Source organism: Anopheles funestus, chromosome 2RL (assembly GCF_943734845.2).
Source record: "Anopheles funestus chromosome 2RL, idAnoFuneDA-416_04, whole genome shotgun sequence".
NCBI lineage: Eukaryota > Metazoa > Arthropoda > Insecta > Diptera > Culicidae > Anopheles > Anopheles funestus.
Genome location: NC_064598.1, coordinates 42,778,684 through 42,796,268, shown reverse-complemented (window position 1 = coordinate 42,796,268; position 17,585 = coordinate 42,778,684). Strand labels below are relative to the sequence as shown.

General features: G+C 43.9%; 2 protein-coding genes across 3 annotated transcripts; one reads left to right on the top strand and one right to left on the bottom strand.

Moving 5' to 3' along the window:
* Positions 1-7,025: 7,025 nt before the first annotated feature.
* On the top strand, positions 7,026-8,775 carry LOC125761307 (uncharacterized). The gene is made up of 2 exons (XM_049422302.1): positions 7,026-7,699; positions 7,962-8,775. Exons 1-2 carry the CDS (start codon positions 7,267-7,269, stop codon positions 8,267-8,269), a joined length of 741 nt encoding a protein of 246 aa, XP_049278259.1. The 5' UTR covers positions 7,026-7,266; the 3' UTR covers positions 8,270-8,775.
* Positions 8,776-12,120: 3,345 nt separating this feature from the next.
* On the bottom strand, positions 12,121-16,866 carry LOC125761273 (major royal jelly protein 1). Of its 2 annotated transcripts, none has more exons than XM_049422254.1 (4): positions 16,686-16,866; positions 13,419-14,263; positions 13,158-13,352; positions 12,121-13,075 (listed from the first exon to the last, which is right to left on the bottom strand). In XM_049422254.1, exons 2-4 carry the CDS (start codon positions 14,252-14,254, stop codon positions 12,448-12,450), a joined length of 1,659 nt encoding a protein of 552 aa, XP_049278211.1. In that variant the 5' UTR covers positions 14,255-14,263; positions 16,686-16,866; the 3' UTR covers positions 12,121-12,447. The 2 variants fall into 2 exon arrangements, with proteins under 2 accessions (XP_049278211.1, XP_049278210.1); XM_049422253.1 differs by lacking the exon at positions 16,686-16,866 and adding an exon at positions 16,460-16,655.
* Between the last annotated feature and the right edge of the window lie 719 nt (positions 16,867-17,585).

The window sequence follows — 17,585 nt, the reverse complement described above, 5'->3', positions numbered from 1 at the left end:
CCTCTCTATTCTGCTAACACACTGCACAGTGACAAATGATTTTCACCTTCGTTTCGTTCCAGCATACCGGCGAATGGTGGCAATAGGATTTTGTTTTTATCTTGTCAAGGTGAACGAACGCGAGCCGGGGTCAATCGTAATGTGATTAGCCAGTACGATGAGTTGGTATGATTCGATCGAAACGCCTTCAAACCCGTCCCAACCGGGCAGTTTAATCGGCACCATGTTTGACACGAATCTTCTATCACCACTATTGGCTACGTTCCTAACACCGCCATACTGTGCAATGTAATGTTGCTTTTCTTTAGTTCACTCACAACCGGGACCTTCCCCTTTTCATAACAGTCATCATCCGCCAGTGGTCCACGTGCCAGTGCTAGAGCCAGAATGACAACGAAGTTGCAATACTTTCTCCCGCCTCTGTTCAGCGCACCAGAGGACGGAGGGAACATTCCGATTCCGTCAAACAATAGCATACCGCAACGATGAAAGCAAATGGGTTCACCCACGGTCAGCTTCACCGACCAGCAAGAGAGCATTAATTGTCACGTGTTGAAGCGAATGAATTGATGTGAGGTTGGCTGTTTTTTGTTGTTGTTATTGCTCTTATTCTCCTTGATCTCCTTTATGATCATGCTTCGATCCTTCCCGATCAATGCACGTTTGATGCTTGGAGTGTTGCAAATAGATCTTTTTAAACTTTACACCAACGAAAGCAAACTCCTTTCCATCTTCTGAGCGTGATAAATGACGCACGTCCGAAACGGTCAACCATCTCCATTGTTACTTTCGTTCGCACGGAGCGGAAAACAACCCCAAAATAAAAATAAAAAAACACCACCTCAACGGACAGGAACACGATCGAGCATAATGGGCAACATATGTTCCGCTCACGCGCAACCATCACACCATCCGATGTGTGTTTATGCAGATCTTTTATCCGATTCGATCTGCTACAGGATGCACTGGTGTAAGGCGTGAAAATGAAAAGTGAAAACTCAGCCCACTTCCGCGCGACCGTGTTTTTTGGTGGATTTTCTCGCTTTTCCTCACACGTTTCGTTTCTCCTTTATCGAATTAGCGAAACCCGATCGGCACATAAGGCACCACCAACCCGGGCACAACATCCCGCATCGGAACGTTTGGCCCCGAAAATTTTCCTTCCTTCATGTGGGGATGGGCGAAGGGTTGTGGGGAGGCGTGAAACGGGACCGGGTTGCGTCAGAGGGAAAGCCATCATTTGCCATCATGTTTTCGCCCCGCACGTTAATTGCCCATGATCACGGTCATGGCGTTTCGGTCTGTTATCGGTTTAATTTTTATAGGTGAGCCCAACGGACGCCGTATAGAGGGAAAAAGAAGAGGTTTCCGGGTGCCAAATTAGGGTGAAATTTTTCCACGAGAAAAGCTTTTCCATGATCAGCGCCACCCATGGTGCGAAACCACACACGCACGCACAAAAAGAGAACCGATGGTGTGTGTGTCTGAGGCTGTTTCTATTTATTTATTTGCAATTAGGAGTATTTTGTGCCATCTGCAAATATAACAATCACCGTGTAAAGAGGTTTCGATTTGCGATTAAAAAGAGTACACATCCTCTATAAACGCTGGTCAATCGAAAGTGCACTCGACGTACTGCCCTGTGGAGATGTTTCCCAGCTGAAGAAGGAAGTGAAACAAAATTGAACTGCAATTTTAACTCATGCTCTCAAACCGAACTACAACCACAGCACATTAAGTGACCGAAAAGTGGCCTAATAATTGCAACTCTTTATGGAACTCCTGTCAACAAAAAGGCACAAAATCGGGGTACAATTGGTGGTGCTCTAAATTGTGAACCCAATCACGAAACAATCCAATCTGCTGTCACACGTACCGGCCGTGAGCCGTTTTTGGGGGAAAGAGAGAAACGTGGTCCAAAAATACAAAGTTTGATGCTTATCAATATTTAGACGAAATTTCAGTTCGTAACGCTCGGTGGAGCGGACTTAGCGTACACGAGAAGAGAAAGAAAACGATCCGTTTGCCATTATTGTGCTGCTAATTTTGTACCGATTATTTTCCACTTGGTGCCGTTGTGCCCGATCGTTGTCGAACATTTTTGGAACATTATTAAATTATTCTTTCGTTTTGTTTTGTTTGTTTTTTTTATTGCTAGCTCGCTTTTTTCTGGTACTTTGGACAAATTTTCACGTTAAAGTAGGTCTCGTTTGTGAGTCGCTCCTGCAAGTGATCAAACATGTGTTGACGAAATGATGGTCGAAAGTTGGTCAAGTATTCACGACCTTTTTGCCTTCAGTTAGCGCATAGCATAAAGAAACATTTTTTATGTTAAATTAAAATGTGTAAACATAAATAGGTAATTGTGATTACAGTACGCACTACAATCTCAATCTATGATTGACAATGATTAATATTAATAAATAGCCACATGAACTGGTCATTGTAAATATATAATATTAGGCTACTTAAAACAACTGCTTGCATCCTGCAAAAAATGCTGCAACCATACATTATCAGCAAGGATATTCGGCTTTCCATCGTATTTGATTTAAAAACCTTGTTTAAAGCGCGATCAAGTTGGAGACATTTTACATGAATCTTAACTCAATTTTGTTTAACTTGAAAGGAATCCAGAATTGGTTCTAATTTTATTAACGTCAACATTTCGAACATTTTGATCGAATTCCAGGGACAATCATTTCCGGATTTTTTTTTTCATATTCAACTGAAATGTATTAAGATAGATCTGGAATCTTTTTCCAATTTCTGAAACTAAAAATCATTTCTGTACCAAACAAACAGAATGCTTTGCAAATGTGAATTTACAGATTGATCCTGCTAAGTGTAAATCAAGTCAAGGTACACCAGAAATCGCAAGTAAACCTTATGAAATTGTAGAGCCACAAAAGAAGAAGCCAATGTACTGTGGAGTACGTTGAGAATACTGTGAACGGATTTGATTTCAGTTCGGAACAATAATTCATAATTTTGTAGATAATCAAAATGAATACTAACATCGTTTTCAATTCATTAAGATTGTCAAATTAGCTTGAATTGTTTCCTTCAACTTGCATTAGAAACACAAAGTAAATCTGATAGTGAGTGTGATATTAAAGATCTCTACCAGAATAGCAGTACGATAGAAATTAAACTCGTCAAACATAACCTTCACCAAACTGGATAGTCTTCTTCACTAAATCATCTTTAAAAAAAAAACGAAAGTGGAAGCGCTTTTTGCACATGCTAACATACGATCTTTGACACCAGATAGCCAGTACCAGCTCAAACTAGACTGGAAGTACCTGTTTTCCTTACCCACTTCTAAGCAACAATCATCCCACAGTTACAACCGCGCGTCACACAACAGCAACCAGCATATTCCTTCCCAAAATTCCCCATCCACAGGAAAACAGAAGCACGGGCCCGCGGTAAACGTGGAAGGTACGCGGAACCGAAATTTATTATTCCCTACTCGGGAACTTGCAGGAACTTTCCTGCCAAAGACATCCACACACACACACACAAAGAGGGAGCAGACACATCTGCATGGTTCGGCGACGGCAGCATCGAGACCCGGGGACCGAGATTAGGCGAGAAAGATTATTGCTCTCGGCCGCACTTAACCATGCAGCGCGATGCGATCGCACGGGGTGAAAGTAAATCTAATAAAATTGTAATTGTTAATTTCAAGTGACGGTCGTGGACGACGTGTGCGATTGCGCGACTGTTTGCACCCCGTCTGTACTCCGTACGCTTTGCCACTAACAAGCCCACGGTGAATGGGTACGACTAAGACAGTCAACACGGCCAGACGCATCCTTGAAGCTGCGGGCCAGTGTCTTAATGGTAGGCGAGCAATGATTAAATTTTATGCGTCCTAGAGTTGTCCCTTTTAGGGTTCATAAATTATTGATGAGCAATTCGCAATACACTCTGGGGTTACGGGGAATACGGAATTGAAGCAAAATATAAAAAAATGCCACCTTCAAACTAATCACTCTGCGCAAATGAAAGTATTATTGGGAAAGGTGTCGTCACGGTTGGTAAGCAACGTTTATGCCGGAAGTTGAACATGAATAAGTATTATTGTAATCTTATAAACAACATACAGTAAGCCCTTCACAACTTGATCCAATACTCTCTCTTGAGTTGGTAAATAAATATGATAAGAAAAACTACACTGTTTCATAAACAATCATACCAAATTAATTAAATATTTGCATTAATTAGAGAGCAGGTGTAAATGATTTGTGTTCACATGCTGTTGTTAGTGACCATTTGTATTACTTTTTTTAAATTTCATACCATAATAATTATGTTTCTTTTTATTCATAATCCATAATTCAGAACCATAATAATGATGTTGTATGCATCTAAACTAACTTTTAATTTTACTATGAATTTATTATAGCGTGTTATTCCCAGTAGAGATAGTTCCAAAAAGATTTTTTTAATGGTGGTTCTAAGAAATATATTGTTACAAATAACTTCTAAATTCACTATGAATTATTTATAGCAAATTACTTCCAGTAGAAATAGCTCAAGGCACGTTTTTTCAATAAAAGTTCTGAGGAATATTTTATCTGGAATTTCTTAGACAATTGACAACCTTTTAACTCAACATGTTCATCAAATATTCTTTACAGAATTTTGGTAGTAAAAGTTGAGAACTTTTTCTTTTGAAATTGATTAATTCGCGTTTTATTGGCATCGTCAAATTTTCTGTCAAAGCTCTTTAATGTTTCCAACTTAAAATTTTTCCATTTTATTATATATTTTTTATTTTATTTTATTACATTTTATTACAGGTCACGCCGGCCATTTCTGGCTTACTAGACTTATTATTTTTACCACGTAGCCGGATAGTCAGACCTTGCTACGGGGGGGACGATCCGGATGGGATTTGAACCCGGTCCGGCCGTGTGGACTGGCGCCGTTTATCACATGCACCACCGGGCCGCCCCTATAGATCTCTTTATAAAAGGTTTTTTCCGGGCATTTAATTTTATTTCTTTCTTTGGTTTTCCATCAACTACAACACAACATGTCTAAAATAGCACAATTACTATTATTAATCCATAGAATAGCGTATCTATGAAAGTTAATATGTGAAATGAACCGTAATGAGCTAAAACAGCATCCGCGATCGATTTGCCTTCCACTAGAGCTGTTTAACACGATGTTGGCCCTACTTTCAATTAGATTCACGATCTTACACACCACCCTATCAATTATCGTACTTATTCGTACATTCATGGTTACACCAACACGTGGTGTTACCATTACCATCGCCGTGAAAACAGCCCCGGAAGGAACAGTACGCCCCACAGCTAAGGAAAGCATTCCGAACAACCCTTCAAACCAAAATCCAAAAAACGGATCGCAAATTCCGTTTCTTACCCGTTCATTAAGCACTAACAAACAGGTTCATTACTTTGACCTACCGAAAAACGCATTAAATACGTCGCGGTAAGCTGCCGTCATACCCATAAAGCCCCCAAAAGCGCTTCCCGGATCGGCGGTCGGCATTTGCACGCTCTCCAAATGGAACACACTTACCAACATGTGTGTGACTTTCTTTGTCTAATAAAATGAAAATAAACACTACACCCCACGTACGGTTACTACCACCGTACGTTTCGTTCCCAGCCAACGATAACGTTGAGGTCACAAAATTCATTACTTCCCTTGGGAGCTCACGGAGGAAAAGTAGACAGCTAGAGCACTCGCAATAGTTATTTTCGCTTAGAAAAAGAAGGATGTCGAACCGTTTTTTCTTTTCTTTTCTCTATGAGAAAAGTTAAGATTGAACTAAAGCGAGGAAAAAAACAGCTTCAACTATGACAAGCATCTCATCATGCGAGTGTGCTTTTATGATACCGTCAGGTGAATATACTCCAGCCCTCAAGGTTTTCAACCTGGCTAACCAACCCTCCTCCCCTTAGCGAATGTACGAAAATAAATCACAACCATTTGCCACAACCGGTGAAAAGTTAAATATTAATTATTCATCACCCGCGGTGAGCATCCGGAACGGGATGAAGCAGCCGGTCTTATGTCAAGTATCAATGATTCCCCATTCACTTGTCGAATGTGTTCGTGCACCTGCATGAGTCATTCTTGGGCAGGAATTTTCACTCCACCGTTAGTTTTCCAAACCACCCCATTTGGCAAGAGCGTCACACAGCCACAAACAAAAAAAGCATTCCACATCGAAAAGGAAAAGTCATTCCAAAGGCACACTTCACCAACTAACCACCACTCGCCCTCATTACCCTGCAAATCTGTGAGGAAATGGACGACTAATGCCCCTCGGGGAAACCATAAAGATATGTATGGGCGTGTGTGTGTGTGTGTGTATATATATGCAAAGTACACAGAGAAACAAACGATCGTATGCGATCACACGCGCGTGTACTAAGCAGACACACCAACATTTCAAAGTCCCTGGTCCGACGCGTTCCTATTCCTCCAACCGTTCTGTTGGCCCCGGAAAAAAGTTTCCCAAAGGAGCCAAAGTTTATGCCGCGTTTGTTGAAACGGAAAAGAGAGTGTTCCAGAGCTTGATCGCTGCTCGAAGCAACGGTGTCCGAATGTGGAAAGGTAAATTCACGACCACAAACATCAAGAAATCGTATGAAAATTCCCCAACAAAATCACCCAGAATGGGACAGCATATGGAGGAACCACGTGTGTGTGTGGGGCTACATTGGTGAAAACTATCCGTACGATTTTTCCCACCGTGAAAAGCGAAAACATTCGCGCCATCACGCTCTGCCCCTGAGACAGACCGATAAAGCGAAACGGAAAAAGGTCGGAGTTCCTTTCCACTTCCGAAACCATTCCGGCCCAAAAGCGCGAAAAAGGTTCACGTTTTGCACCACCGAGATTGAACCGTTTGCGCGTCTGTAGCGCACGATCGCGAGAGTGAGAAAGATCCGTGCTTCAGCGGCGCTTTCTACCCTTGCTCACTCTCATCGCTGTCACTCACGGTGCCCGAGTATCCGCGGGCGCGGGAAAAGCTCCCAAACCATGGTGGCGTGTGTATAAATATGACGTTACCGTTGCAGTACAGCATCAGTGATCTTGCAACCGGCGTTCGTGTCTGAACCGTCTTGGAGTCTCCCATTTTCCCTAGATCGCCAAACAGTGCCACAGGACATTCCGTGTCGTACCGGATATTCCGTGTTCTATTGTGTACGTGTGCGTGATTGTGCTTGTGTGTGTGTGTGTGAGCCGTGTCCAGTGTATTACAAAAAAAAGATGAATCCATCCGTTGTGCGTATCATCTTTGCCGTCGTGGTGCTGCTCGGTGTGGTTGCTGCCACCGAGGACTACCAAAGCCAAAGCTTGCGGGCTATCGTGCGGGTGTACGACGAGTGCTCCAAGGCGGAGACCGGATTCACTCCGTGTCTGAAGAAGCGCGCCATTACCTTTATCGATCGGTTGTCCCGTGTGGATGCCCTTGCGCTCGGTGATCTCAAGATTGTACGGAACGAGCGGGCGGCGACGGAACCGAGCAAACCACTGACTGAGGCTGAGCTTGAGCAGAGTCTGCCCCGTGGACTGGAGGCACGCGATGAGGCACTCACCAACATGCTCCTGGAGAAGGTTGCCGGAATCTTCAGCAGCCGAACGGTGCAGGTTACGTTGCCCAAACTTTCCAGCGAGGAACTCGGCCGTGGCTTAGAGGAAGGTGAGTTGTTGGGAAGCCAGAATTTGTTGGAAGTAATGTGAAGTAAAAAAGTACCTAAAGGACGTGAAATCTATAAAGCTTTTGAGATGAGTATCGCTAAAAACCATCAATTTGAATTTTCCATCTACATATACTTTTAAATCTGTTGCTCACTCTTGCTCAGTTTCGGCTACTAAGCTGACCATCAATTTACGAGCAGAGTCCCTTTCCTCATCTCTATCGTTCTCTGTACCTTTTCCCCACCCTGAATTCTCGATTGCAGGCCGCGGCAAAATGAAGAAAATGATGAGCATGATGATCATGGGTTTCATGATGAAGATGGCTGCCATGGTTCCCGTCGCCATCGCCGGTCTCTATCTGCTCGCTGGTAAGGCTCTGATCGTGTCCAAGATCGCCCTCCTGTTGGCCGGTATCATCGGGCTGAAGAAGCTGGTCGCCAGCAAGCAGCAGCACGGTAGCGGTTGGTCGAGCGGTGGCTCCGGACACGGTGGCTGGGATCGACGATCGGCCGATGCAGCGGCAATCGCCCAAAACATGGCGTACAGTGCGTACGCTAAGAACCAGGCGTAAAACCCCGGAATGCACCAACCATCACACCATCATCACCACACCATCCCCCGTACATAAGTTCTTTCATCGCAAACCATCGTCTTCCTTTCTTTCATCGTCATCGTACCCAATCGCAAAACGCGCAACGTACCGGATCGTCTAGAAACATATTTATTTATTTATTTAAGTTATTTAAATTATTTAACAATCGACCTTAAGTCCGTCTGTGAGTCAAACACCCTTCCGCCTTTCCCACCCCGTCGAGCCCACGAATTGATATACAAAATGAGGAAAATGCTTTTCTTTCTACGACGCCCTTTCATATGTGGCACAGGCAAAAACCACAAAAAACAGTAGCTTACGGTACAATCTCTCCAAGGCCCTAACGATTCTCTTCTATTCTTCGCTTTCCTTTCCACATCGTGACATTTTTCTTCGCAGAAAAATGGCACCCAATCTGCATACAATCGTCTCCCGAAAAAAAAACCGTTCCTCCTACATTTGTTTCAATTCTATCAATCGACCTATCAACACCCTTGCGACCCTTTGCGTACTTTCTCCGCTCTTGGGACACTTGGGACCCTTTTTTAGTTTTCATCGCCTCCCCCCTTTGTTTTTCACACCATTCCCCGTTCTTCCGAATCCCCGCAAACAAGGCCGATTGCCACGATTTCAATCTCTTTATTCAATTGTTTCGCGCATTTTCACGCTCGCGCAACACAAAACCCATTGGCCGTGTGTGTGTGTGTGTGTCATCGGATGCCACGGTGCATCACATTCTCACCACGCCCATCTCCCACCTGTCCCCTTCAACCCCGGTCTCTCTATAACTTTCACTCCATCCTCCGTTTGCAAACTCCATTACTTACCTTCGCACCACCCATGTGTCGGGTGTGCGATTTTTCCGACCTAACATTCATACAATTTTCTCCATATTTTCCGAACCATTGTCAATTTGCAAAGAACTGTAGATGCTTGCCACAAGGGGAAGACACACGGGCACGGGACATGGGGACGAAGGGGGGGAAGGGGGCTTCACAACTCGAACAAACATCTCTCGTGGCTCTCGTGGCGGCAAGTAGGACAACAACTCCGGCGCGCGCGCGCGCATTCACATTAAACGGCAAAAATGATACCGATGCAGTTGTTGTGTTATGTTTGTACGGTGTGCCAGAGTTTTAACTGCAAGACGACAACGACACACACAAAAACACAAATACGCACACACAAAAACACTCTTGTAGACAGCCGCCCGAGTTTCATTAAAAACGATTATTGTGTCTTTGCATAAAGTAAGAAAAGAAGCAAAAAAAACCAAACAAACAAACGGAACAGCAAAACAACAGTATCATAGACCTGCAGCATTAAGAGATGAATCGAAAATAAGAACAGAAAAGAGAGAGAAAGAAAAAAAGCAACACATTTGTTATACGATGCAGCAGAAGTAGAGGGAAACTTGAAATCACAGAAATGCAACCAAACAGAGTCAAATCAATTACGGACACGCAGTGTGGTGTTTTTGTTTTTATGTTTTTCTCCCCCGTTTTTTTGTACAGCATTAGTCTCGCTTTTCACCCGGTTTTCCGTCGACAGTTTCATCTTCACCATCAGCAGCCACCTGCCAGATGATGTGTGTGAAGAAATTTAGTTTGTCTCCGAAAGCTTCCGAAACGAGAAAAAAAACTCACATTGCACTCCACCATTCTGTTGCATCTCCTTGACCTTTCCGGAGTGCATTTCCCGTGCAAAAAAAAAACTTGTGTATCTGAATGTTTTAGAAGCGAAAGAAAGCGCACTCGATTCGTGTTCATCTATCGAAACCACCTCACATTAGGTCATTGAACGGTGCATTTTTACTTATTCCCGATTTGGAAAGTTACTTTTCCTTCCAGTTGACCCGTAGTAAAGAGAAATAACGTCTATTTTTCGCAAAGCAAAGAATAAACGAAACGTTCAAATATCACACCAACTAAACACGATGAGATAGATCTTCATCTTCCTTCATCCATCGATTAAGCAGTACGATCGCGTAAACGCGCGTTCTGCCGGTTAACATACATTTTCCGGGTAAACCGAGCAAAAAAAATAAAGGAAAACGTTCTCACCCCACCGCACCCATCCATGGTACATGGTTCACACATTAAATTTGGATCGAATTCCGTATCGATTGGGTCGAATCGGTTTCGCATTCAGTGAGTACCCGCTAAAACGGAGGATTAAATCGTGCGTAGCTAAAGGGTAGATCGTTACCGAGCGAGTTGGTAATCTAATATGCTAGCTCCCGTTCGCCCAGAACGTAGCAAATTATCACGTACAACGGAGCTAACTGGCTCTAAAACTGCCACGATCGGTAGTACGGTAAAGCTTTCGACTCATCGCTAAAGTAGGTCAGTAATCAAACAGCCTAACTAGGTGCTGCTATGGATAGTATCTTTAACGGATGATTAGCGATTAACTACGCGGATGGTATGCCTTTCTACATGTGGCATAATTTAAAACGGTCTTTTAAACCGTTTGTCCGTTTGTGTGGTAGAAAATTTGTGGTAAACATTCTGGCGGATGAGTGTTATTTCCATCGATGCCTCACATAACAGTGATAGCTTACTCTGTGTTATTATATTCTGGCCAACCTGGTATTTAGAACATTTAAGTAAAAGTACTGAAGCACGTGTTGGTCAGATTTACTTACACGTGTCAAAATTTTAATAGTTAGTATAGCTGGCATTCTGTTGCACACAGTGAAACTCTGCGTTTGTAAAGTACTACGTCAAATAGCATAATTTCAATTACGTGTGGATGAATTATTAAATTAGACATTGGTTAAAGTATATCAATTATAATGCATTTTTAAATATTTGGTTTTATTTTTATAATTTTAATTTCCGTTGCAGATCTCGTTTCGCTGTTCTCACGCGCGAACACATTTTGGCCCCTAAATGTATGCATTTCGCATAGCATACTCTTTGGAGGCTGGTATACAGTCCAGGGAAGAGCATTGTTATACGTAATCCATGTTGACTTAACGGTTTTTAAAAAATGTGTGATTTCGACACTTTGTAAAAAGATTTTCATAAACATCCTTGTACTTAACCGATGACTTTGTAGGTTCCGACGTCTATGGTTTCCAGAATCTATTAACACATAATTACTCATCCACGGTATGCCACTGGACACCGCCATGTGTACACGGACAAACACCGGCCTGAAAGCAGCGTCAAACATGACTGCATGTTGATCCAGCGCATGGCCACGCGCATCCGGTCTGCGTCAGCAATTTCATCAGCAGCAGAACCGAAGCGCCCGAGCCAGGGAAGCGATAGTTCAGTTCCGTAGTCAGTTATCAATTAGAGCTCCGCGAGAATAAACGTTTTTATAAAACATAACCTCTCGTGTACATACATAATTATACACTTACTTATCACTACAACCACTTAACTGTCTTGGGCTGCACAAATCCTCTAGACCTCTGCCAGTTCATTATCCCAACCTCGCTGGTGAACGTATCAGCGGCATCACTCCATCTCGGTTTGGACATCACTCCTTGGATCGTTCATCCAAGCGGATCCCGGTGAGCCTTATTCACTGTAGGATAGTGAGCTCATCGCGCAACTCATAGAGCTCCTTATTATAGCGACTCCTCCATTGGCCTTCCAAAGATTAGGCCAAACATCCTTCTGAGCATCTTCCTGTCGATCGCGGTTAAGAAGGTTTTTTCAGTTTTGGACAATGTTCATGTCACTGAGGCGTATATGAGTAAGTTATCTCAGACTGTAGGAAGGCTGATTGGCAGCCTACGATACTACTAATAGCATAAGCTGAACCATAAAATAAATCGGAAAATAACGCAAAACAAAATAAAACCAGCACAATACTTGAGGATGGGATGAAGATTCGCTTTATTTTGCAGAACATGAGCTTCAGTTTTAAATACAATTTACAAGAAATGTTGTCATCTTACCTAACGATGAGTATTTACTGTTCCGATCGCAGAACCTTAGATCAATTATGGGCAGTGTTACTGTTTCAATGGCGCTATTTTTTTTGTTTACTCTTCGCATCCACGTCCGGCACCGGCAAATGCCATCCGCCGTCTGTCGCCGTAAGCTATTGCAGTAAAATCTCTTTCTGTGTAACGTCCTCTACGAAAAACTTATGTACAAACTTATCACTCGATCAATTTTGCGCTGCACTGCTGTACTTCAGTGTACAGCCGTTTGATTCACCGACAAGCTCTTCCTGTAACGCAACAGGTTCAGATCGTTGAAGTTCTGATTGATCTTCGGTATGAATATCGGAGCTCCACTTGCACCGTACTGTGGCCGAGAACCGATCGTTGATGGAGGGAAGGACTTTTCACCGTTGTTCAGCGCAAAGAACGGTTGCGATGGTTTTCCCTGTCCGAGGATGGTGCTATGTCCGAAGGTTGATTGCTTGGTGAAGAGACCATGATGACCAAAGGGCATATTCTGCGAGTTGAATACGCTCACCGGCGTGGAAGTTGTGGCTGCCGGTGGTAGAGCAATGCTTTGTCCCGGTGGCAAGGGTTTGTACGGTACCGGTAGTACGACCGATGGATGATAGTAAGCGTTCCCGTGCAACGTATCGTAGGGAATCGTCGGCCGCAGGTGGCTTTGGGAGGCAAGCTGTCCACTTGGAATGGCAACGCCATCGATGCGTAGGATGCGCGTGTTGAACTCGTTGGCGTCGAGATTTTTCAGGAAGAACCGATGGAATTTGGATGTCAGCACGTACAGAGCCGTAGCATCGCGGTCTGGTGTACGAAGATCGGCAGCAAATTGGATTTTCTCTTGATCTTGCGCAAGGATCCTGAACAGGACGACAAATAGGAAAGATATTGTTAATAGCAATTCTTGAGAGTACTTGGTAAAAGTAATCAACGGATACTTACTGATGCTCGTTCGTTCGTGGATTCCAAGATGCTACGGCCGTTTCGGACAATGGTGCGTAGAAGATAGTGCCACCACGCGGAGAAGCGCCTAGACCAATACCTTGGGAAGACTTACGTCCCACCAGTTTCACGGGCAGATCTTTTCCGAACGGCAATGGTCCAGAACGGAGTGCAGCCGTGGTCACGGAGAAGATGCTATATGAAGAAGAAATCCACAGTTTACACAAAATCTGGAATGCATAGAAGGAGTCCCATCCTTACCGATCAGTTGCCAATGGCTGGAAGTACACGATGCCTGCTTCCATGTCGAATGCCAATCCAACGATACCATCCATCAGCGTGAACCGATGCTCCAGAATCGAAGACTCGGCAAAGTCCGGATCGGGATACATAGCCGGATGGCTAACGCGCCAGGTTAGATCCTTACCACTGTCGTACACAACAATACCGGGTGCAACCGTGTCCGTAATGTAGACGAACACATCATCACAGTTATTCTCCGGGCGGGACGTTGTTTCGTCCACGATCAAGTTAGTGTACAACGATTCGCGTCGCACTACCTCCGGTGGAAAGTCGATACGGCGTACCACCTGGTCGGTGTGCAGATCGTACACAAGAATCTTGGGTGGGCAAGTCACTTCAAAGTCTTCCAGTGAACGCGACACACCTGCATCCAGGGCCCACAGTCGGTTGCACGAATCGATACGCAGCCGATAAACCGACACTAGCCCAATGTCGGAGCAGTTGTACTCTTTCGTTGCCGCACGATGGTGCGTCCAGTCAGGGTATGCCTGCAGTACGGGTGAGTCACCATTGGTACCGCGCGGAATGCTCGAAACCGTGGCCGGTACGCCGGAGAACAGGCGTGGTGTGGCAACAAAAATACGATCGTACCCCACCTCCAGACCGGTGGCGACGACATTTTCCGGATTGTAGAACTCCTTGCTGGCGGCCGGATAATCCCACGGGAAGTTGTAGTTAAGCAGGTTCCACTGCTTCACGACCTCCATCTTGTGCGAACCGTCGGTCTGGCAGCGGACGCTACCAAGCAGCACACTTGCTGCACACAGGACCGTCAGCATACTCCAGCGGTGCATTTTGAACAGCTGCAACGGAAAGAGATTGGCTGTCGATTACATCACACTGGTGCTGCCAAACGTTGAACTCGCGTGACAACGACACAGCCCAGTGTCTGTGGGTATTGACCTGATCGAGCTTCGCACAGGCAAACGGTTTTCGCATCGTATTACAACTGGCGATGGAAAACTCGGTAGACCCGATTAACCAAATGTCAACGGTTTCTGGCCGTCGACGTTGTAGCAAATACTTTCAGTTTTTGCGTTCAGTTTCAGTTCCCAATAGCCCTCCAATATGCCTGATTTACTATTTTTTCTTGCAGAAAGGCATCAATAGCATTTCGTGTTTCGAAATATAACAGATATAGAAAAATAAATCAGGAATATCTTACAACAAAACAAAATTATTAGCATTCTTTTTTGCATTTCAATTACAACCTGATTTTTGCTGGTTACTACTTGATCATACATGCATTATATTAATAAATTGAATTATCGAGAAGCGATCGATTATCCAACACACTTATTAACCTCGTTAAACCGATAATAAACAATTTTAAGATGCGTTTTATAATGCACTGTTGTGTAAAGTGCTGCATACTATTGCAGTGTACTTATTTATGAACAACCATAGCCAACTACTACTGGCTGCCAGTTGATGGCTGTTGACAATTGGCAGGTTCGCAGGCTTTCGCAGGCCAGATGAAGCAACGGAAGACAAAATCGTGCATTTGCTGCCTTTCCTTGACCGTACGCGTTTTGCAAAAACCCCGGCCAAAAACTCACGCCTACGTGCGTTTTTTTTTTCTTTTTTCGGCGGATATGACTCCATCCAATTATTGCTTGTTTCATTGCAGCGTCGTATCATCAGTCCGTCACAAGCATCTTCTCCATATTTAGAGAAGGAGCAAAAAAATGGGAAAAATAATCTTACGCAATAGTACACTTGTGTGAGAGAATGGAACTTGTTTTGGAAACACAGCTCAATAAATGGGAAAAACTAGTTAAGAAGAAAATAATAAAATTCTTTTACTTAGGGCTAATTTGTGTACTAAAAAAACTAGTAATAAAAATTAGTTAAATAACACTTCAAAATGATTAAACAAAACTTTACGATCAATTGTTCTCATCGAAACTATTCACATAGCGACGCAACACTGCAAGGAAGTGCCAACGCTAATAACGTTAGATTTAAATGCCCGCACTGCTCTAGGGAAGGAGAAAATCGCACAATGTCAAACGGAACGGTGAAGAAAATGCGGAAACTTCTACGCAAATGGCACTAAACATATCCGGCAACTAACTAGAAACAGACAAACAACAAACGTAAAGCAGCAAAAATCTCACACGCGCTTCACTTAATTAAGTTTCCAGAGTGCGTCTCTCTTTCTCTCCCTCTCGTTCAAATCATTCATTGTCGACCTCGGTCATCAAGACCCTGGCAGCTGGTCTTCACGTTGGAAGACATTCTTGCAAAACCCCGAACTGCAGGTTGAAGCATTAGTATCGATGTAAAAACTCCTTTCGCACGATCGCACGAGAACACTTTGTTAATGGGAAGGAACGAACACTTCAATTTCCCAACCGAATCGCAACTGGGCTGACCGGATTGCCGTGAAAAATGGACCCTAAATGACTCTATTTACACAATATGCATGTCTTTCACATTTTCTGGCTCAACCTGCTGGCGCCGGCACACTATACGGTGCGAAGAGATTCCCATGACGATTGTCGATCGCGTACAGCGTGTGTCACACTTTTAGCGATCCGTGTCATTTGCTCCATTGTTCGATCCGGCATGCCAGCGCATATGATGGGCCGGATCGGCCCAGTTCACTCTGTGCGGTATTCGTCACACACCTTTAATGTACCACGGTATGCACCACATCTGCACACACACACGGACACAATGCACACACACACACCCGGTATGCGAACGGATCATATGCGGAGCATTATGCAAACGTTCCATCCCCTGGTAAGCTACTTAACGATCGCACACGATCGATCACAACTCAAGGCCACCGCAACGCAATGTACAGTCCGGACTGGAATAGTACATCCCAAAAATGGACTAGACCACTCCACTCGAACGGACCCATTCCCTAACGGGACGTTTGTATTCCTGAAGGAGAGTTCCACATTCTGGGCCGTTTCAGCAATTAGCGCACTGCGAAGCCTTCCACCATGTACGGGATCTGGCAGATACCGAGAAAAGCGAACTACCGTTGACACAGAATGCAACTCCATCGGGTGGGCTCGCCCAGGCACAAGGTTCGATTCGAGTGTCCCGTGCTCACGTATGGTAAAAAACCATCTCGACCGGTATGCAATCCGGTGGCCAGCAGCTGCGTTCGTGCTTGCCTTCAAGCGCTTTGCTGCACCGTTCACGGACGCACACCTTTCACTTTCGCGTTCTGGTTCTAAGGACACAAGCAAGCAAAACACTTACATTGTCTCTTTTGCTGCTGCTTAAACACTGCGGAAAGGCCCCGCAAAACAATAGTAGAGCGCACACCGCACGCGCACAAACTCGCCAACCCCAACCACGGAACGGACGAAACTGCCTGCAGCTAAAAACTGGTCTGTACCGATTCGCGACCGAACGGCAACTGTGATCGTGCGCCGTTTGTCGAGGCTCTTTTGATGCGTTTTGCCCGAACCGAACCAACGCACCAACGAAATGGACCGGATGGATAGAGCGCGGTACACTCCTTCCATCGCGCGGTGACGACGGTGAACCGTTGCTGGTGGCCAGTGACGTAGCACTGGAAGCAACTGGAGCCCCGGCACACAACGAAATCCTTTCCTAAAACGCGCTTTCGTCCTTTGCGCGTGCCATCGAACACCGACAGTCACAAAAAATAGTTCTTTTTTTGGGAAGGTTACACATTTAGCACGCTCGTTAACAATCTAATAAATGTCAGACTTTGATATCGGTTTGATCTGCGGACAGGTTAGCAATTTATCATTTTTTATTTATAATATTTAGGCCAGTTTTGTTATGCAAAAAGGTTTTAAAAATATTATTTACAGTGTCATGCGTTATTGCAGTTCATTATACTTTGATATTTGATATTGAAGTAAAATTGTCTTGCTATTTTATTTACTAGTTTGTTGATTCAATATAATAATTCTTTGTTGTTTAAATTTTTAAATATTTTATATAATTTATACTTTTGTGATGATTCTGTACAATCCCTCAAAAGCAAATAGTTTTTTTTGTAAAATGAATAATTAAAATAAATTGCAAAAAAGTCATTCAACTTTTTTTTGAACGAATTTATTTATTAAGATTCATTTAATACTACAAAGTACATAAATAGTTATTTACAGTGTCATGCGTTATTGC